The sequence below is a fragment of the Aristolochia californica genome, unplaced genomic scaffold, assembly GCF_029961685.1.
Source record: "Aristolochia californica isolate CCGP_79_NKW_82.1479 unplaced genomic scaffold, dmAriCali1.0.hap1 SCAF_16, whole genome shotgun sequence".
NCBI classification, from domain to species: Eukaryota; Viridiplantae; Streptophyta; class Magnoliopsida; order Piperales; family Aristolochiaceae; genus Aristolochia; species Aristolochia californica.
Window position 1 is genome coordinate 5557515 of NW_027181837.1, and position 21551 is coordinate 5579065.

At 36.7% G+C, this 21551-nt stretch overlaps 2 protein-coding genes across 2 annotated transcripts; one reads left to right on the forward strand and one right to left on the reverse strand.

The window, feature by feature from the left end:
* Positions 1-9197: 9197 nt before the first annotated feature.
* On the reverse strand, positions 9198-13181 carry LOC137953801 (external alternative NAD(P)H-ubiquinone oxidoreductase B2, mitochondrial-like). Its single transcript, XM_068801314.1, has 10 exons — positions 13093-13181; positions 12456-12720; positions 12174-12380; positions 11144-11394; positions 10659-10878; positions 10444-10548; positions 10056-10322; positions 9824-9945; positions 9411-9530; positions 9198-9285 (listed from the first exon to the last, which is right to left on the reverse strand). The coding sequence occupies exons 1-10, from the start codon at positions 13179-13181 to the stop codon at positions 9198-9200; spliced, it is 1734 nt and encodes a 577-aa protein (XP_068657415.1).
* A 2178-nt stretch (positions 13182-15359) lies between these two features.
* On the forward strand, positions 15360-21539 carry LOC137953943 (CSC1-like protein RXW8). Its single transcript, XM_068801506.1, has 10 exons — positions 15360-15640; positions 15957-16103; positions 16380-16443; positions 16567-16776; positions 18383-18571; positions 18670-18968; positions 19088-19364; positions 19950-20225; positions 20942-21175; positions 21264-21539. The coding sequence occupies exons 1-10, from the start codon at positions 15360-15362 to the stop codon at positions 21537-21539; spliced, it is 2253 nt and encodes a 750-aa protein (XP_068657607.1).
* Positions 21540-21551: the final 12 nt, after the last annotated feature.

Consider the following 21551-nt stretch of genomic DNA (forward strand, 5'->3'; position numbering starts at 1 on the left):
ATGTGGTTCTTTCATCCCCACTCCGCCGTGGCTTTCCGGAGTGATATATTTGTCGATGTGATCGGATGATCTTGGCCCTCCGTTTATTGATATTCTCAACGTGGGTACTAGGGAACGAACGGTTTAAAGTAAAAACCATGTCTATTTGAGTAATTAAGTAATATTCGGTGTACATTTGGTAGAAAAAAAGACATTGATTGAGAAGAGGAAATCAAATTATAATGTTACAAGGGTGAACATATCCAACTTAAAATTTTAATTTTTTTTTGCTAAATTTATATATTTATAAGCATGAAAATTTGATCGTCAAAATTAGAACCCTGATTGACGGTCTAGATCATCGATATTAATCAACGACCCAAACCAAAGGAACTTAATCATGGTCGAAGTTGAAGTTCTCAACAATCAAAGTGTGGAGGTTAGTCAAAATAAAAACTTCAATCAAAATTTGGATCGATTAACAAGATCGAAGCCTGATCTACGATCAAGATGAAGTTGATTATACCGGGCCACTAGCAAAATCAAATTAGAAGAAAATACCACTTAGATGCCAATTAAGAGCCATACAAGCAGAGTTAATACACGGGTGATACATGACACCAACAAGAGCTTCACATGTCACAACATGGTCTACATCATCCTACATATAGAAAAATACTTGGCTCCGCTACATGTCTCAATCTCAAGGAGCACATGTGTTACAATATCACCAAAAGAAGCTTGATAAAAAAAAAGATTGAAGAAGATAAAGGTACGGTGGTTGCCATTTGGGGAGAGCTGAACCAAGGGTGAGTAAAACAAGAGTCTTTGAGTTGGGAGGGTTGAACAAGTCTTTGAGCTAGAAAAGAAATGTCGGAGGTCAAATTGTTAGAGTGCTGATACACTACCAAACTTTTGCTTCAAAGTCATGTTGATTTCTGGGGCCAACACATAACACAAAATATCTCAAGGGAAGGAGAAAAAAGATGAACTCTAGCTCTTGGGAGAGAGGAGAGAAAAACCAAGGGAAAAAAAGAAGAGTAAAACAGAGAGAGGTGTAAGGATGTATTTGAGCCAAGAGGAAGAGGTTTGAATGCTCTGAATGCTTTACCCCATGCCTTGAGGCTGTATTTATAGTTGTGTGAAGGTGTTTACAATAACTACAATACTCTTAGGGCTACATGATTTAAGAGGAAAAAAACATAAGATGACATACACTAGCCTGCATTAATAACAATTTTATGTCATCTCTACAGAATTCTCCTTATTTACTAGTCATGCCACCCTACATATGTGGATATTTTTTAACACCCCCTCAAACTGGTATTTGTAACTTTACTTGTAAATAATCTAGGTCAAGAAACTTGTGTGTTTGAAAAACAAATTTTGATTGTTTGCTTTGATTCATCTTGATCTTCTTCACATCTTGCTTGTACTCTTCATCTTGCTCTCCCCCTTACTTCGAAATTCTAGTAACGTAAAATTTAATGACCACAATATGTGGAATTCTTCATTATTGGTTACCTCTTTCTTGTACTTCTTCTTCTATTTCTCCCCTCAAGTTAGGGATCTCTTTATTCTTTACCAAAAGACTAACTTGCAAAAAAAAAAATAGTGAGAGAAGAAAAATCACTCTTAGTCATAGGATAAAGCTCCATACACCCGTCAAAATGATCATAGTCTGAAACACACTCCACTCAATTTCAATGGCGAAAAAATAATCCAACATTAGGGCACAACAAATAAACTACTCACGTTTTAAGGCTAACTAAAACACAAATCACCTTTTGGGTGAAGAATAAAAGACTTGACTCAAATTGGATGTTGTGCATACTCTACTTTTTAGGTAGTGGATCTAAGTATTGTTCTGAAGTGATGAAAACACAAGAAGATAAACTGAAGAAATACTAGAGGAAAACAACTTCAATTGGAAGGAAGCGACTATGCAATACTCATACTTCCAAATGAATCTAGAATGTGACCCTTTTTTTAAAAAAAAAAAAGTTTTGGGAGATTATAACAATAGAACTAAATTAACTTAACAAATTTGACCAAGTATGTCTTTTGGGAGGTGACCAAGTTTGACTCAAGAGGGAGATAAAAAAATAATTCCTCTATGAATATGATTATTGAGGAAACTCAAAAAAAAATCTCCAATAAGAAAGTTGTGAGATGGAACATAATCATATAAACTTTCTAAACATAAACTTCTATTAAGGCAATTACTTTTTTAACACAACTTGACCAATTTGGAAAGAAAATACTCAAGAGATAACTTTTGAGATAAGGGAGACTTAAGATACTAATATTTGATACTTAGAATGAAAAAACACGACTTTCTAATTCAAAATTTTCATTCTTTGTCAAAAATTTTCCTAAACTCATAATGGAAAAGACTTCTCTTAATAAAATTAATATAATGTGAGATCAACAAAAAATAAAATTTTAGGGAAGGAAAGATACTCAAGTTTGTAAAATCTTGAGTAGATTTTGAAAACAAATAGGAAACTTGACCAATATTAGCAACTGAAAAAGCGAAGCAAAAATTTCAGCTTAAATTTGGATTTTGTTATCCTATAGGATACCATCATGACCTTTGATTATTCCAATGTGAATATCTCTTAAAAGACCAGATTGAGAAACGATTTATTGGGATAGAATGTAGACTCACATAGCTTTCTTTTGAGATTTAATTCTCAATATAAATTCTCAATCATATTGGTACAAACTGTTCAAAAAATTGAGCTTTTTTGCTGCTACTTGACTTTTGCTGCTTCAACTATCTATTTCTCTTTCTATAAAAATCTACTTCCAAAAATTCTTCTTTAGTTGAAAACTAGACATAATTTTTTTTCCAAAGTATATAATTTGTTATATAAAATATATGGTGTGAGAGGTGAGAAAACCAATAAATACAGGAAATGGAAAAGAAATTGAAGGGAACGAGAAACTTCTCTTTTTTATTTTTCTTCTTCTTCTTCCTCCCTTTCTTCTCCATCTTTTTCTCCTTTTCCATCTCAGATCTTTGCCCGCTCTGATACCATGTTGATTTCTAGGGCCAACACAAACACAAAGGATCTCAAAGGAAAGAGAGAATAGAGGAACTCTAACACTTGGGATATAGGAGAGAAGACACCAAGGGAGAGAAAGAAGAGGAAACGAGAGAGAGAGGTGCAAGGACGAATTTGAGCCAAGAGGAAGAGGCTTGAATGCTCTACCCCATGCTATGAGGTTGTATTTATAATTGTATAAAGGTGTTTACAATAACTACAATGCCCTTAGGGTTACGTGCTTCAAAAAGAAAAAGACATAAAAGGACATACACTAACTTGAATAATAACAATTCTATGCCATCTCTATGGAATTCTCCTTATTTATGAAACATGTCACCCCTACAAGTCACAATAAGAAGATAATTCTTGTCATTACTCCATTGTAATTCAAATCTGTCATTCATAAGTATGACGCTAAAATTCTCATCCACAAGTAAAGTGGAAATTACCAAAGGCATCATAACCAAACCATCTTTACTTCCTTTAAAAAGGTGATCTGAATTTGTTAGTGTTAAGTTGTGGAGCCTAATCAACACCCTATGTTGAGCCAGTACAGAGATCGACTTTCGCGGTAAGGTTGTCGTGGGGAGAGGAAAGGGGGGGGGGGGGGGTATTAACTGTTGTTTCATTAAGGGTAGTTTGGGAATTTCACTCTTGTAAAGTGGTTGCCCTAATTTTCTCTTTATAATTGAGGGGGTGCCGCTATTAGGGTTTTATCATTGATCATCCGAGGAGCATCGGTTGTGGCCGAGAGAGGTTAGAGAAAAACAACACTTGTAAGTGTGTGCAATCTCTCTTATAAACTATTTCATCTTTATAGTGGATAACTGCAGCGGCAAAAGACAAGACGTAGTCTCACCTTGAGGCGAACCTGTATAAATCTTGTCTGTTCTCATACTTGCTTTTCTTTTCTTTCACGATTATTATTATTGCTCTCGTTAGTTTAGAATTGGGGCGTCTAATTCCTAACAGCTAGGTGGCGATCGAATTAGAGGATCAGTAGAAATAGGACCTAAAATCATTTGTAATCTTCTTTTGTGTTATGGTGCTAAAAAGGGTTGTCCTATTTCATAGATTGGATCCCTCTTTACATTGGTAGCAACTGGAAGATGAATTCATAAGCCAATTCTATAACATTGACTATAATATCATATTGGTGGAGCTTAGCAATACCAAGCAACGATGGAATGAAAAAGTAATCGACTACTTCGATCATTGACGGAACTTGAGCTTGAATTACAAAGATAGCTCAAGCCTGTCAAAGAAGACAGAAATGCAAATTGGGATGCACGAAACGAAGTGGGGTTTGCACTATTTTCTTCAAAAGGTAGAGCTTAAAGAGTTAACTGTAGAAGCCCATAATATGGAGATGTTGATTACGTCGAAATGATATGATAATACACCAATCTTTGAATCTCAAATGATAGAGAAAGAATCAAAATTTGTCTGAGACTACGACATGAATTACATGTCGTTAGCATCACAACTAAGTCAAAGGTAAATCTTCTAAAAAAAAACTAGTTGGTGGTGGACTCGACATCACTCTAAAGGAAAGAAAGAAAAAGAATTATCCTTTTCCAAGTGAGGATGTTCCAGAAATACTGAAAGAGTTTCTCATATAAAAACTAATAAATCTTCCATCTCTGAAGTAACTAGAAGAAGTCAACAAAACAAATAATCTACAATATTGCAAGTACCATCAAATGGTTGGACATTTGACAGAAAGAATATTTATTTCATCTTGAAAGAAAACTTTCAAGTTTATCAAACAAGGTAAAAAAGTTTTTAATTCAAAGAATGAACAAGTGGCAACATAAAATTTCGTTATGATCAAGTCCTCAAAACAACAGTGGCTAAGATACAAGCCTCAAAAACCAAGAAGCAAGCATCGCCCCAAAGTAAACCAATAACAACCAAAGAACTCCTCAAAAATAAATTTAATCACTTTGAGCATAATCTCTTTCAAAATTGTCCTTGGTACATTTGAGCCAATAGTAGTGAAAGCTCCCAACTCGCTTAAGATTAAACTAAGTTCATCCAAAATGGAAAAGAAGATGCAAAACAATCACTTTCTGCTACAAACCAAAAGGAAAAGTTTCACAAAGGTAAGCCTACAATAATTGTTTGTAATTATTTGTCACACTTGAAAAGTTCATGCCAAAATAACTTAGAGCAAACATTGCACCAAAGCATAAGTGATCCATAGCCATTAAATGAAGTCTCCTCCAAATTACTTGGGAGAAACATTCCTCCAAAGCTTTACATTTCAAACAAACTTAGGGACAAAAGGTCATCTTTTAAACTTCGAGAATGAAAAAACATAGATGAAAGATTGATCTCAACTTCAGTAGTTTGGGGGCAAAACTTCTTCAAAAACTTTCAAGCTTCCAACAAACTTGGGGGTTGAAAACAAAGTAAACTTAATAGGAGAAAATAATCCTCGAAAGCCAAGCTTCAAGCACCTCGGAGCAAAGTCTTCCTGGATGTCAAATTTCAAGCAAATCTAAGGTAAAAACCGCCCTCAAAATCTACATCTCAAGCAAATCGAGGGCAAGAAGTAGTCCTTCAAATCCAAGCTTCAAGGAAACTAAGGGTAAGTCTCCTCTAAGAATTTCAAGCTTTTCGGTGGCAGAAATCGTTGTCCTTCAAATTCAAGCTTCAAGCAAACTTATCGGTTAAAAAATCATCCTCAAAAGTCAAACTTTAAGCAATGTGTGGAACAAAAAACCATCTACCAAATCTTGAACTCCAAACGAATGGGAGATATTGTTTTTCCAAGTATTGACATTCACCCAAAACTTTGATCTCTGAGTAATTCCATGGGCAAGAAACCACCTCACAATTGGAAAAAACTACTACAAGTTCCAACAAATCGCTCATGTTGCTTGAGGACAAGTTTCATATAAACCATCTCGTAACTAGAAAAGCCTAAAACAAGTTTTGATAAAAATCATATGTTGTTTGGTGGCACCAAAAGTAAGATCCAGTAAATCTCTTCACAACCAGACAACTAGTTTTAATTAAATCCATTATGCTACTTGTGAACTATCCAAAATATATTAAGCGGCAACAAGCTACCATCAGTGGGTACAAGCTCCACAACAACTAGTGTGATGGTTTTGATATTAAAAAAATGGCAAAAAAAAAAAAAAATCAAAAGAAAGAAAAACAAAAAAATAAAAAAAAAACTTGGGAGCTATGGACATGGCAAGTTCAAACTAGTCATGGATGCGACAAAGTTGAATTGTTGCGCGTATGCAGCTAGAATGAATCGATCTTCGATGCGGTGACATCAAACCAATTGCTCATGTGGTAGAATTCAAACTAGTCATAGGTGCGATGAGATCGAATAGAAGCATGGACATGGCAAGGTCAAAGTAGTTGTGGATATCACAAAGTTGAAATGAAATGAGGAGGCAAAGTCAAGTCTCAAATGGAAAAGTTGAGCCAAGGCGTGTATGAGGCAAGAACAAACCAATTGCGGATGCAGTGAAATCATAGTTGCTCGTGTGGTAAAGTTCAAACTAGTCATGGATGCGACAAAGGCAAACAAAAGCGTAGACATGGCAAAGTCAAAATAGTCGTGGATATGACAAAGTTGAATTAAAATATGGAGGTAAAGTCAAGTCTCAAATGGAAAAGTTTAATCGAGACATGGAGGCAGCGAAGTTGAACCAATGGGAAGGTTGTGAATTTTAGCCGAGGCATGGAGACGGTGAAGTTGAGCCACGTGTGGAGGTGGTGAAGTTGAGCCACACGTGGGGGTAATGAAGTTGAGGTGGCAAAGTTGAGCCAACACAGAGGTGGCAAAGTCAAACCAATCATGAATATGGCGAAATTGAACTGACGAGGAAGTAGAAAACTTAAACCAAAGCAAAAGTGGCAAAGTTGAATCGACATGGAAGCGACTAAGTTAAACCCACAAGGAAGCGTTAAGGTGGAACCCACGCGGAAGCAACACAATTGAACCAAGGTAGAATCAGGGAGGTTGCACTGAGGCGGAAGCGAAGGGGTTGAGCCAAGGATGAAGAGATGAAGTTGAGCCAAGGCGGAATTGGCGAGGTTGAGCTGAGGTGCAGAGGTGGCAAAAATGAACTAGCCGTGGATGAACCAGTATGTGGACGTAATGAGGTTTCACACAGTCGTGGATGTACCAAGGTTCACAAAAAGGGAGGATTACTTGAGCTAAACATGCTAGTTGTAGTTGCAGTATCAGTAGTGTCCACAAAACAGAGACTTTCTTTTGTATAAAAAATAAAAAAATATAAGTAAAAAACGAAAAAATAGAGACAAAATAGAAACAAAAGTAAAGAAGAGAAAAATGAAGAAAAAATAAAAGATAAAAAAAATTATTTCGAGATTGTCCATCTACTCAAAGAACAGAGTCTTGAAGGGGGCAATCTGTAAGCACTTAAATTTGATCATCATAATTAGAACCATGATCAATAGTCTAAATCATTGACATCGATCAATAACCCAAATTGAAAGAACTTAATCACCAGTTGATGAATGGTCAAAACCAAAATTCTTGACGGTCAAAATAAGAAAGTTTAGTCAAATAGTCAATTAATTATCAAAATCAAAACTATGGTCAAAATCTAGATTAATTAACAAGATTGAAGTCCAATCAATAGTCAAGATGAAGTTGATTGTACCGGCCACCACCAAAATCAGATTAGAGAAAAATGTCACTTCGATGTCACTTAAGCCCAACCAAACAAAGGATTTGGCACATAAGTGACATGTGGCATCGACTGGAGCTCCACATGTCATCACATGGTCTGCATCCTACATATGGTAGAATATCTAATTCTACACTGATCACGATCTCAAGGAATGAAGACTTAGTTTCGCTATGTATCACAATCTCACGTGTCATAATTTCACTGAATGAAGACTTGGTAAAGAGATATCGAAGGAGATAAAGGTAAGGTGGTTGAACTACCCCTCACCCTTTTTATAAATATTGAATTTCCTTTGCCATTTTGAGGAGAGCTGAACAAGAACCTTTGAGGTAGGAGGATCGAACAAGAGTGTTTGATTTAGAAAAGAAATCCTAGAGGTCGAATCATTAGAGTGCTGATACAGTAAAGTTTCCTTCGGAGCCACAACAAACAGAGCATTTTTGTTGTTACTTTGCTGCAACTCAAATCTGTCATACATAATTGTGGGACCAAAAGTCTCATCCAAATATCAAATGGAGATTAACAAATGCATCAAAATTGTATTCATCAAAATTGTATTCGCCTCTTCAAAGGTGATCCAAATTTGCTAGTAGAGATAGGGTTAATAGCTATGAGACCTAAAATCATTTGTAATTTTCTTTTGTGTTATCGTATTGTTAACAGTCACGACGTTGGACTGGCTCCTTTTGTACCTCCCCAATATCATTTTTGAAATACATCATATAAATAAACCATGCAGGTTAAATTCCTACATGGATGGAAAAGCATGTTTCTATTGCATATCTGCATCGTCCCGACCCAAGGGGTCATGAAGAAAATCCGTCCTCATCAAAATTAGGTTGGATCAGTTCGAGTCCTATTCTATTTTTAACCTAACCCATGTCTACCCTCAAGAGAAAGACTAAGGAGAGAAGATAGGGGTTATGTTTGGTGTTTGATATTTCATAACAAGAGGAGGCGAGATTAGGGAAGAAGATCCATTCAAGCACTGGGGTTGAAAGAAAATTTATATTTAGATGTGGTGTTGTTTAAAGTGTAGAGATCGCTCTATGGAGAGAATTTTTTTATATGAGTTGAGTACTTTATCAAGTATTTGGATCAATTAGTTTACTTGGAATTTGGAGATGGGCCCTGATGTTTATAAGCTTGGTAATTAACCTTGGAGTGATTTCCTCGTCTACTAACGTCAGTGATCGAAAACAATTGTAATTATCTCATAGGCAATTATGCACCTTTCACTAGGAACAGAATAAGATGGCAAGTGAACTACAAATAGAAGAACATGTAACATTCTTATTAAGAAATGAATGAAATAAGTGAATGTTCATCCTTCATACTGAATTGGAAAACTGAAAAAAAAGAATTTTATCATATTTTTGTTTTGAACAAAACAAAATACAAAATTGAATAAATGAAAGTACACCATCAGATGGGTAGAAGTAGAGACTTCACTCAGTAACCATTTGCAGGGGCTTCTATTTCAGATGCGACTGGAGTCCCTTCCGAAAATAAACCGCTTCATCCAATCAGATATCACTAGCATCCTATTGCGCCAACTGACTTGCTTGCTGAATTGAAGAAAAGAAAGGCCAGTGATTTCAGAGTTTCAGATTCTAAAGTGTCAAAGCATTAAAAACTAACCTTAAGCAGGGTCAGGAGCTCGTACAGGGAAAAAAGACAAAGGGATAATTACCTTGCATACACTGAATACCAGAGCCACTGTGTGCTGTGACCTATTGAAATCCAGTCGCCAGGAAGCTCGGCGGCTGCTTGCTCTCCTCCCAATGGAGCAAATTGGCCCAGATGTTTATACCTGAAATCAGTAGGCACCAAATGTTACAGGGTTATATAAAAAAACAAGATAAAAGATAAAAGAAAACATGAATGGTCAAACAATTTGAATATCATCCCTCTCCTGCTGGGGCGAGAGGGATGTAGAGAGCATCGAGAGAGAGGGCGAGTGAAAGTGAATTACATAGTTTATTCACTTTCACTTTCTCTCGTGGATGCGCACTAACGATTTTGGGTAAGATAGAGTGAATTCGAATTCACTATCACTTTTCCTCAGGGTGCACTAAAAACAATTAGAGCAAAGTTAAGGCATACCGAAATGGACGAAATCGATGGCGACCAGTTCCCCTAATTCGAGGAGGACCTTCAGGATCATGTTCTTTTTCTTCCATCTTATTGAAGCACTTAGCAAGATAAGTTCCTTGTTGAGCAGCAACCTGAAGAGTAAATGTCATAAAAGACAGAAAAATGAATGGTCTTTTTCATATCCTGTAAGCCACAAACAGAAAGAAATCCAATCACCAATAAGAACTGAATCTAGAATCACCTGAGCTGTTGCAGGAAGGCACTTCATTTTAGAGTCAACTTCAGCTAGTGCTGCCTTGAACTCTTCAATATTCAGTTCTTTTGTTCCATGCTTACTATTGGGACCATACAGGAGATCCACGAGATCACTGACTTGCTTCTGCTTCATATAAATCTCCATTTGAGGATACCTCTCACAGATGCCATCTAGAACATCTTTTACTTCATTAGCAGTCAAAGTACCAGATTTGTCTCTGTCTGCAATATTAAATATAGCAGTAATATCTTCCTGCAAGATGTCCAAGATTAAACATTAGAGGAAAAATTACATCATTTAATTTATTTCCAAATGATTCTCTTCAACAATTACACTGGTAGTCCTCAAAATAAGTGTCAAAGAGGTGAGATACCATGACTTTACGTTGTTGTATTGTGGCACAATCACCAAGAGCATACACATTTTCACACCCCTCCACACGTAACCATTCATCTGTTCCTAAAACACGTCTATTAGCCTGCATGTTTGGAAATATATATGAACTATTAAGGAAGCAAATTCCCATGATGATAGAATTTCACAATCACTGGAACTGAGAAGCAAAAGAGTAGTTCAACAACAACATACCTGACCAATTTCCTTCATTAAATCCAATATAATAGGACGAGTAGCAATACCAGTTGACCAGACAACCATTCCATAAGGAAGTGAATGAACCACTCCATTCTGTCTTTCCTTCATTGTGATGTCTTTATCAGATACACTAACAACCATATATCCAGTTTTCAAGTCAATACCATCTCTGTGGAACTTTTCTTCTGCAAATGAAGTGATTCTTTTATCAAACCTACAAGAAAGAACTTCAAAAGAATTAGGGAAAATCTAAATTAAGAAGATAGATAGTAGAGTACCTTGCAACAACAGGACAAGACACAACTATCATAAAACCTATTCTTAAAATCATACAATGAGAGAAGCTAGTTGTTCAACTTTAGTAAGACACTAACTCAGGTATTGCATAGAAGTAATGACCCATTCATAGCAATAGGAAAGACTAACAATAGCCAGGAAGCTAAAAAGACCTGTAACAAGAATGTCATAATTCTCCTTACATGCTCAAAATATGATCCCCGGCCTCAATAACCGATATTCTCGCCAGATCTCGAAGCGCTGGGTACCACTTAACTAAATCTTCATTAAAAAAGTCAAGCAACTCTGCAGCAAATTCCACACCAGTAGGTCCACCACCAACAATTACAAAGTTTAGCTTCTCCCTCCTCTCCTCATCAGATACGTCTGGAAGGCTGGCACGCTCAAAGCAATCCATGACACTCCTACGGATCCTCAAAGCATCTTCTACTTCCTACATAACATTAAAGGCACTTCCTCAAACACCTAATTATCATCATAACAGTGTATCCAGAAAAGGAAGAAAAAAATGTGCACCAGGTATTGAAGGGGAAAGATGTTCTCACCAAGGCATATCATCATTCATGAATTACAATTGATTAAGTTAGTTAAGAGTCAGAACCCATGCAAATGATCCAAATCAGTGGTTTGCTTCTTCACACAGATACAGAAACAGGGCAATTGGTTCGAACAATTTGCTTCTCAGGAGTTTAGAATTGCATTCTGGTAAATATGGACTAACTGACCAACAGACACTTCCCCCACCAAGTTTTCTTTTGTCAACAATTGGAACAATGGTAAATGACCTCACTTAGTTTTTTTAAGTAACTCATTGAACCAGGGAAAAGGCTCTAGTTTAAAGGACACACATCAATGGATTGATTTTTGAAATCAAATAGAAAAACAAGTAGTTTTGAGAACTGCCTTCAATTTCTCAATGAGTTTGGCATCACTATCCAACAAATATAGGCTAACTGACCAACACACAACACAATTGAGCCTATCATAGTAGGACTTACTCTGTTTTGATTACAGGACCAGATGATCAGATGCGATCGCTTAGCATCAACCAAACATAACATAAACTCATGCAAATCCTGATTACAGGACCTATTACAGCAGCAGAGCTCTCCTTTCAAGTTAGGATAGTACAGGATCTTAATTGACAATTCGCGAAACAGAGTTTTTACTTTTCACATTGTCTTGAGAAAAAAAAAATTGAAAACTGAATACCTTCAGAAAATGGCAATGCTCAGTTACACCTGGAGTATTAAATGTATTTGCTCGGGCTCCAATTGCAACGACCAAGTAGTCATAATCAACAGAAAATTCATTCCTTCCCTCAACATGAACATCGTGATTGGAGCGACAATGAATCTTCTTATTTTTGGGATCGATCTTGAGGCACTCAGATTCCCAAATTTTGATATCTCCATTTTTCTGTACAGTAGTAGAAAACAATGAGAGAGGCTGAAGCCAGAAGCTGCTCTTCACTTAATCCGGAAGATGCATTACCTTATTAACAATTCTTCGAACTGGTTCAATGATGCTTCGAGCTTCTACAGTACCACAGGTCACACTAGGTAACAAAGGAGTAAACATAAAATAATTTCGAGGTGATACCACCTGAACGTCATACTTGGTACAGTCCAGATTTTTCAAGAAACTCGTGCCTGCCCATCCGGTTCCAAGCACAACGACCTTCTTTTTTTCTCTAGCTACCGAAGGATGGTCTGATTTTGCATCAGAATATGCCACAAGGCCAAGCCCTCCACCAGTACTGCAATAACCACGATAAAAAAAAAAAAAGTAAAAAAGAAAAAATGCCACATAATAAAAAATGAATCGAAGTATCCAACGAAAACAATTAACGGTTTATTTAAAGATATTTTCTATATCCAATGGGACATCAAGACAAGTGAGCTGCAGCGTCATCGACACATCAAATGGATGAGTCTTTCATCTCAATCTGTATTCATTCCTCGAATGTTTCAATTCAAAAGTAGAAAACAAAAACACTAAACTAGAGAAATTCGAAATTCAGCTTCTCTTCACCGATAATGCAGTTCAGATCAACAGAAAAAAAACAACTCTGCAAGGACGCATTAAACCAACAGATAAAAAAACATAACTAGAAGAAAAAAAAAATTACCTTACGGCGAATAGCACAAGGAACCTAGAATAAGGAGACGACTGTCGAAAGGTTCGAGCAGAACGCTCGAAGAACGAGAGGATCCTCATACTGGGAAGAACAACCAGTGGTTCGTCTTTACACGAGAAAAATTACACTGTTCAAACCTGGTCTACACACATGAAATCAGAGGAACAGAGCGTCGAGAAGGAAGGTCAAGTGTGAGTTCACCCTCTCCAGCTTTACGGGACGCAGGTGATTTGTCGAAAGCGAGAGCGAAGAGAAAAAAAACAGAAAGAAGAAAATCAAACCGCTCCGCTTGATGAAGTCTCGGGAACTCCAACACCCATGCACGTGGACGTCCACCGCGCTTTCTTCCCTCCTGAAAAACCCATTCACAAAAACGTGGAACTTTCAGCGGTAAGACAGACCGAATCGTGTGACTAAAACTGCATCCGAGCCGTCCGATTTGCCGAAAAGTTGGGTAAAGATGCATGAACGGGAGGGCCGCGCTTGGTTCGCAAGTCAGGCAAGGCTTGGAAGCGACTCTCCCGTTTCTCATGGAAGGACCCCGCAATTTTGCTCCTCCGAGTAGGAATAGTACATAATTGCCCCATTAAATATAAATTAATTTTTTTTAGATAAATTTATTCCTTTAAAATAGTAATTCTTCACTTCTAGTGCAATAATTAGTTTTTTTTAGATTTAAAAGCTACTAAAGTTATAAAAAATAAATAAAATGTACATATAAAAATATAATATAAATACATTATAATCGAAATAATATATACAAAAAAAAATAAAATGTAAGTTATAATATTTGAGTCGGGAGAAAAAAGCTTTTGAGGTCATAAAAGCACCGCAAGTTGGTACAGGTCGGCCGAAAACTAGCACTCTTAAAACTAAATCGCTTTAAGCTTCTCATTCGCTTCTCACTTTAAAATATTCTATTAGATGATTACTTTATTAATGACAGCCATACAAGCAGCATGCAAAGCGACGTGGAGAAGGTGTCCTTTGGGGCCCACACAACACGTCAGTTAGACGGTTGGTCCTGTCCAACCAGACTTACGCACTGCATTTCCGCCAAGTGGCGTCCCCGACCAACGCGGCGGTGTTTTGCCAATGGGAGCATATCACGTGGCACGTCCCAGATCCTCCTCTCTTCTCTGTTCCGGGCGATGTCCTCCGGCCTCGTTGCTTCTAGGCTCTGCACGACGGGTCTCTCCTTCTCGAGCGCTAGGGTTTGATTTATCTCGTTCAAGTTAATTTGTTTAGAGTGTTCTATTGGATTATTTTTAGGTTCTCCTCGAGTTCGATTCTCCTTCCTTGCTTCTACATTGCATGTCTTTGAAGAGTAATGTTATGTTCGATTGATTCCGCGGAAGGATTCATTTCAAATTTTGGTTAAAGTTTCTGGTTTCTCGATTGTCGTTCACGTTGCTATCGAACAGACTGAACATGGACGGGCTTCGCTCTTTTTTCTCTTTCTAAGTATGTTTTTTTTTCGTTTTCCAATTTCTTACCGGTCTTTGGATTTATATTTGCATTCAGAAGATGTAGATATTATCCGTGGTTTCTATTTACATTTAATTTTATACTTTCAAATCTGTTGGTAATGCCACTCTTCTCCCAGTTTGTTGGAATTAGCTTTTTGCCGTTACTCATGGAAGAGACAAGAGAGGAGAACGCGAAGCGTGTTTTTTGTTAGAACCTCAAATAAGTAAGAATATCCGATGACTGGTGGTTTGGATGGATTCTTTGAATCTGCAAGCCTTTCGTTCAGTTGGAATTTCTTCTCTGACAGTTTGAAATTTTCGTAACATTACAGCCAGCTACGTAGCCTCGCAGGATGGTAGACACTGCTAGTGCCAATAACTAAAATTTCATTGTGTTTGTTAATTCAATTGAGAGAGTGGTCCATAAAGAGATGAGAATGATTTGGATTTCAAAACGAATTTGAAGTCATGGTTTGTAGCGTAGTATGCATTTTGAAAGCTAAAGCATTAGAATGTTACCTAATACTTCCAGCTATGAAAATGAAAGAAGCAACTTATAGAACCTCTTCTGACCTTCTGGGACTACAATGTCCCACAAATGAAGATACAGTTGCATAATCAGAAATTTACTGCAAGGGGACTATTATGTGTTTCTTAAATCTTTTTGTTTAGCATCCTTCTGCATTTATTTTCAGGTTTATAGATGTCTATTGAATCTTGTCTGTTTAATTTGTGTGTGCAGTACAACTTCTAAATGATGCCTAAAAGTTTCCCTTTTAGCACTCAGGGATGAATATCTCTGCGCTTCTAACATCAGCAGGCATCAATATAGGCCTATGTGCAGTTCTATTGTGCTTATACTCTGTCTTAAGAAAGCAGCCAGGAAATGCGGCTGTATACTTTGGCAGAAGACTTGCTCAAATGCATATGCCAAACATAGATACATGCAATTTGGAGAGATTTGTGCCATCTGCCAGCTGGATACTGAAAGCATGGGAATCATCAGAAGCTGAGATCTTGTCTATTGCTGGTTTGGATGCTGTTGTATTTCTCAGATTACTTGTTTTCAGGTGATCATATACTTTGATCTGTTTCCAACCATCTCTTGCTATTGCATATCATTGGCTTCTATTCATGTTTATAATAGGAAAGGGTAGTGAATTCCCAAGGCACATATGCACTTACTTTTTTCTTTCACCAGAATGCACAAGATCAAATAAAATGACACATCTCACTGTTGATTTCCTTGTTCAAGATATGAAGAAATGCATTATTAAAAATGTGATTACATGTTTCAGGTTCATTTTGTAAAACATCTTTCACTAATCAGTTTTTGCTTCTTAATTGAAAAATTAACTAATTAAAGATGATATGAATCTTATGCAGTATTAGGATATTCTCCATTGCTGCTGTTGTGTGCATTTTTGCGGTACTCCCACTCAATTATTATGGGCAAGAGATGGTTCATGTTGTCATTCCTTCAGAGTCTCTGGATGTATTTACCATTGAAAATGTCAACGAGGAATCGAGATGGTAGGTCAAGATCTATTCATGATGAATCAGTTGAGTAAAAAGAAGTATGCATACACTAATGTTGTTTTTTACATAAAAATAATATTTATTTACTTAGTATTTCTGAATCTTGTTCTTTTGTTTGGCTCAGTGGTAACATGAGGGTTTTCTAGTTTAAGGTATAGGGTTCAAGTCTAACAAGGGAATGGGGTGTAGTATGTGTGTATAGTTAACATTTCATAAAAAAAAAAAAAACTCCCTTTAGTATTTACCAAATATACTATGTTTTTGTTGCAGGCTCTGGGTCCACTGTCTTGCATTGTACATAATTTCTTTTTCTGCTTGCATTCTTCTGTACTTTGTAAGTATATGATATCTACTTACACCAAGTCCCTTTTTTTCCATCACTACGAAGCTATTTGTATGAATTAATGTTTATGACGTTCTCTGTTTCCTTTTTTCATAAATGTGTCTGTGGCTTCAGGAGTACAAGAGCATTGCAAAAATGAGGCTTGCTCATATTACTCAGTCACCTCCAAACCTTAGTCATTTCTCAGTTCTTGTTCGTTCTGTACCTGCTACAACAGATAGGTCATTTAGTGAATCAGTGAAATGTTTCTTCACCAACTATCACGCATCAAGTTACTTGTCACATCTAATGGTCTATCGAACTGGAAAAGTTCAAAAACTACTGGTATGCATACTATCTATAAACTAATTTTTTTAACTTAGATACTTTGTTTTAATATGTTGATTTATAAAATGCTGAGAACAATGCACGAGGACAAAATATGCAAGAAATAAAAACATGTGGGAATTTAACCACATAATGTATGGTATAAGAATTAGAAGTGCACACCAAGGAGATGTCATACTACAACATAGTATGTGGGATAAGTGTTCCTGGTGCGAGATGAGTCAGTGGTTTTGAATTGGATCCAAGGTAATTTAGTCCTAAAACAATAATGTAACTTTCACCCACATAAGATGTTTTACTATTAGAAGCTGTCTGCATGTAAATGATTTAATTTAATGTAATTTTATACGATACTGTCATGCACTTTTACTAATACAGAGAAAGTGAAGTTTCTTATGTGCTTCTTTTAATTGGTTTAAGGCTTTATGAAACCACTAGAAGGATATGCAAGGTATATGAGATTTCAAAATCATCATTTGAACTATTAGAAGGGTGTTTTGAGTGATCCGTACACTAATACCCTTGAATCTGTCCCCTATTAAATGATCTAAGTGTGGTTTTAAAAAAATTAAGATTTACTAATCTAAATGGCCCACAAACAAAATTAATACCAGTGAGTTTAAATTGATGACCAAAAAATGGTCTTTTAAATGAGCAAAGGCTCTTTTTGACAATGCTACCAACAAAAAGTTGCACAAGGTTTAAAGTGCCTTGGATCAAAGTTGTGGCTATGAACTCATGTCTGGCCTTGTTGGAAGAAGGATTTGATGATAATGTTGTTGATGACAAATTGTTAATGTGTTCTTTTCCCCTTTGCTGTAAAATTTTGCATTCTCATTTTTTTTAAAGAGTGATGATGATTGTATGTTGGTTGTAGTTTCTCAGTACTGAATGGTGCTGAATTCTTATTCAACCGATTTCTATGGACTCTCTCTCTCTCTCTGTTTCCATAAAATCTGGCAATCTGGGACTTACTTCCAACTTCTGAGGGCAATAAAAGCATCAAATTTTAGGTTTTATATATCCTGTTAAAAAAAAGGTTAGTAGCAAAAAGTTGTTGGCATTTGTCTCTCTCCTAGACTCCCTCTCTGACTTCCCTTTTTTATCACCTCTATAAAGAATCAAGAACAAAATTCTATGGACACTCTAGATATTGGAAAATCTAAAAAATGCAGATAATGCTTGGCTTATAACATTTGTCAAATTCATGAAGACAATTAATAATAAAATCTCTTGAAGTGAGTAGTTGTTGTTTACATATACCTGAGGACATATTGAGGGTGCTTTTAGGGGGGAAAATGGATTGAATCTGATTTGGGGCATCTCCAATCTGAAGTGATCTCATATACTATGGTGGCTAATGAATCTGATTGCATAGATACCAATAAAAATATCGAATATCAACTGGATGTTCTATGCTACGAGTGTAAGATCAGCTTGTATTTTTCCCTTGTTCTGCTTTAACTCCAGTACTGTTACTGTGTTGGGATGAAAGTCCTCAAGAAACTGTTGGTCTTCCTACTTAGGTTTTAGTTTGTTTGGTTCTTTGTCATAGTTTTGAGGTAGATAACTTGTCTATTCTGATAAAAAAAAATCTGTGCAGAATGATGTGGAGAAGTTCTATAAGAGTCTTGTGAACATGAAGACTGATCCTTGGGACCAAAAATGTCGGCCAAGTAGAATTAGATGTGGCGTTTGTGGAGGATCTTCGAGTTCTTTTGTGTATTCAAATGAGCTTCAGGAGATCAGAAATCCCAGCTTTGACCTCCCAGAATCTATTATAAGAGAGAAGGTTGTAATTTTTAGGATCATATTATATAGTTTTCTTTTTTGCCTTTATTGCATTTACACAGGAGAGTCATGTTAATTTCATCTTAATTTGGTGTGCAGGAATGTCCGGCTGCTTTTGTTTTTTTCAAGACCCGATATGCTGCCATTGTTGCTGCTCAAGTTCTTCAATCACCAAATCCTATGTTGTGGGTTACTGAACTTGCTCCAGAACCTCATGATGTGAAGTGGTCTAACCTTTGCATCCCGTACAGGCAGTTGTGGATCCGCAGGATTGCAACTCTTCTTGCGGCTATTGTCTTTATGCTTCTGTTTCTAATTCCGGTTACATTTGTACAAGGTCTATCTCAACTTGAACAGTTGCAGCAGATGTTCCCGTTTCTGAAACGCATTCTAAAAAAGTACGTTCTTGGCCTTGTTGGCTTATCAGTGACTACTGTTTTTAAGTAGAAATTAAATTTGTTCTGGCTTTCTAGAGGGATAGGTGACAGGCAACTTTTCCTTTATTTTATTTATGCAGGAAGCTTATGAATCAGCTGGTTACTGGGTACCTTCCAAGTGTCATTCTATTGTTGTTTCTTTATTCTGTACCCCCAACGATGATGCTGTTTTCAGCAGTAGAAGGGTGTATTTCAAGAAGTGGGAGGAAAATGAGTGCTTGCTGCAAAGTTTTGTACTTTACAATCTGGAATGTTTTCTTCGTAAATGTTTTATCTGGATCTGTCATTAGCCAGTTGAATGTTATTTCTAGTCCAAAGGACATACCTACCCAGTTAGCTAAAGCTGTACCAAGGCAGGTGATTACTAGCTGAGCATTCCTATTGTTTATGAATTGTATTATCTAGGATAGGAGATGGGAGATTATACCAAGAGTGATTTCATGAGGCTTACTTTTTATGGCAGAGTTTGACTTTACCAAGACATAAGTCTGTTTTCATGTATTAAAAATGTAATGTTAGTCTAAGCTTCTCTGATCAATGTTCACACCACACAGCTTATAGCTCAAAATGTCTTACAATTAAGTTTAGTAGATGAATATAGATGTAGGAGCCCACTTTGGTGGTCTGTGTTGGGACTCTTGATCAGTGGCCTGGACTGTGAAGACAGTGTGACATTTTCCACTGAAATATAAAAAACCGGGTGCCCATTTGACATTCTGCTAGATGTAGGTAGGCATGTGTAAAATGTGAGTTGGTTTCCATCATATTTAAGAGGCATTAGATTGTTGCTTATTTGCTTTCACTGCAGAAAGTTATCCTTTGATGGCTATCCTGTTATTGAAGTTAATCTCCGTGAAATTTGGTGCCAAAAATGACACATCAAATAATCATAAGTTCTTTTTTCCAATTAGGTTTCTGAACTTCATTTTCAACTATTTGCAGGCAACCTTTTTCACCACTTATGTCCTGGCATCAGGTTGGACAAGTTTGGCCTCTGAAATTATGCAACCCTTTGCTCTTATCTGTAGTTTATTCAACAGATTTATACTCAGAAGCAAAGATGACCCAAATCTGATCCCGGCCTTTCCATACCACACAGAGATTCCCAAAGTGCTCCTTTTTGGGCTCCTTGGTTTTACTTGTTCCATCTTAGCACCTCTAATATTGCCATTCTTGTTGGTATACTTCCTGTTGGCATACATTGTCTATCGTAACCAAGTTAGTATTCCTCAACTTAATGTATTCTACTTTTTTCATAATGAATATGTCATTTTTTATTTTCTTGCACTCATATATAGACTCTATATTTTCTGTGAGTGGAACTTTTTGTGTGTGGAGCATGCTTCACTCATAAGCACTGTTAGAGAAGCTATAACATAACAAAATAATATTTTTTCTGGTGATCAGAGGTCTTGTAGATTGAGCCTTTGGCTCAATGGCCATATTTGGGAGTTTCCTAATTTGACTTTTCATATCAAGTATCACAATTGAGGGTTTCTTAGTTCAAGGTATTGGTTTCTATTTCTTTGAGGGTGAGAAACATGACTGACAAAACCAATTCCAGCTGATGCTTGGATAGAGAAACTAGAAATTTGGAGTTGTGTATTAAACGTCCACTTTTCCGTGAGTTGAAGTCTGAGATTCCACATTTGACTTTTTTTTTTTCCTATATAGTTGAAAGTAGCTATGAGAGAGAGAGAGAGAGAGAGAGAGAGAGAGAGACTTGGTAATGATGGGTCTCCCTGTATTAGAAGCAGTTGGATGTCTTAGATTCTCATTATATTTGCTTTGCTTCAAATATTTATGCAGTGATTTCTTTCCAATTTTAGTTTCTCAATTGGTGTTGTAAACTATGAATTTCATGAGAGGAACATTATGAATTTAACTTATACTTGACAATTTTTCCTAATGAGACCTTTAATTACATTCTGCAGATTCTCAATGTTTATATTTCAAAATATGAGAGTGGAGGGCAGGTTTGGCCAGTTGTGCATAACACAACAGTTTTCTCTCTGGCGCTGACACAAGTTATAGCCCTTGGTGTCTTTAGCATAAAAAAGTCTCCAATTGCTTCAGGATTCACCATTCCACTTCTCATACTTACGCTTCTTTTTAATGAATATTGTAGACAACGCTTTCATCCCATATTCAAAAGTATCTCTGCACAGGTAGCTACCCAAAGACCTTATTCATTGATCTAATCTTGTTACCAAAAGCCTCTTCCCTCTTTAATTTGTCAATTATCGCATATGGTAGGATCTTATTGAGATGGACAGAGACGACGAGGAACAAGGGCGGATGGAAGAGATTCATGTGCAGCTAATGTCAGCTTATACTCAATTCCCAGCAGATTCTCGAGAGTTATGTTTGGGTCAAGGTGGAAAGAGTGAAGACGGGAGCTCCACCCAATCAACAGAAAGCAGAGGTTTGCTCCACTTTGTGCTCGGAGGGTTGTCTATAACTAGAATACAACGTGTGTTTACTTGGCTGTCTATGGTCATAACTTTACAGGAGAGAGGCGCACTAAGGTAGGGAGCGGGTCCT

Coding starts and splice junctions, on each gene's coding strand:
- LOC137953943 (XM_068801506.1), top strand. CDS start 15,360: ATGAATATCTCTGCGCTTCTAACATCAGCAGGCATCAATATAGGCCTA. Junction 16,104..16,379: donor GTCAACGAGGAATCGAGATG/GTAGGTCAAGAT, acceptor TTTTTGTTGCAG/GCTCTGGGTCCACTGTCTTG. Junction 16,444..16,566: donor CTTGCATTCTTCTGTACTTT/GTAAGTATATGA, acceptor CTGTGGCTTCAG/GAGTACAAGAGCATTGCAAA.
- LOC137953801 (XM_068801314.1), bottom strand. CDS start 13,181: ATGAGGATCCTCTCGTTCTTCGAGCGTTCTGCTCGAACCTTTCGACAG. Junction 12,381..12,455: donor TTCGAAGAATTGTTAATAAG/GTAATGCATCTT, acceptor ACTACTGTACAG/AAAAATGGAGATATCAAAAT. Junction 10,879..11,143: donor GGGGATCATATTTTGAGCAT/GTAAGGAGAATT, acceptor TCTTTCTTGTAG/GTTTGATAAAAGAATCACTT.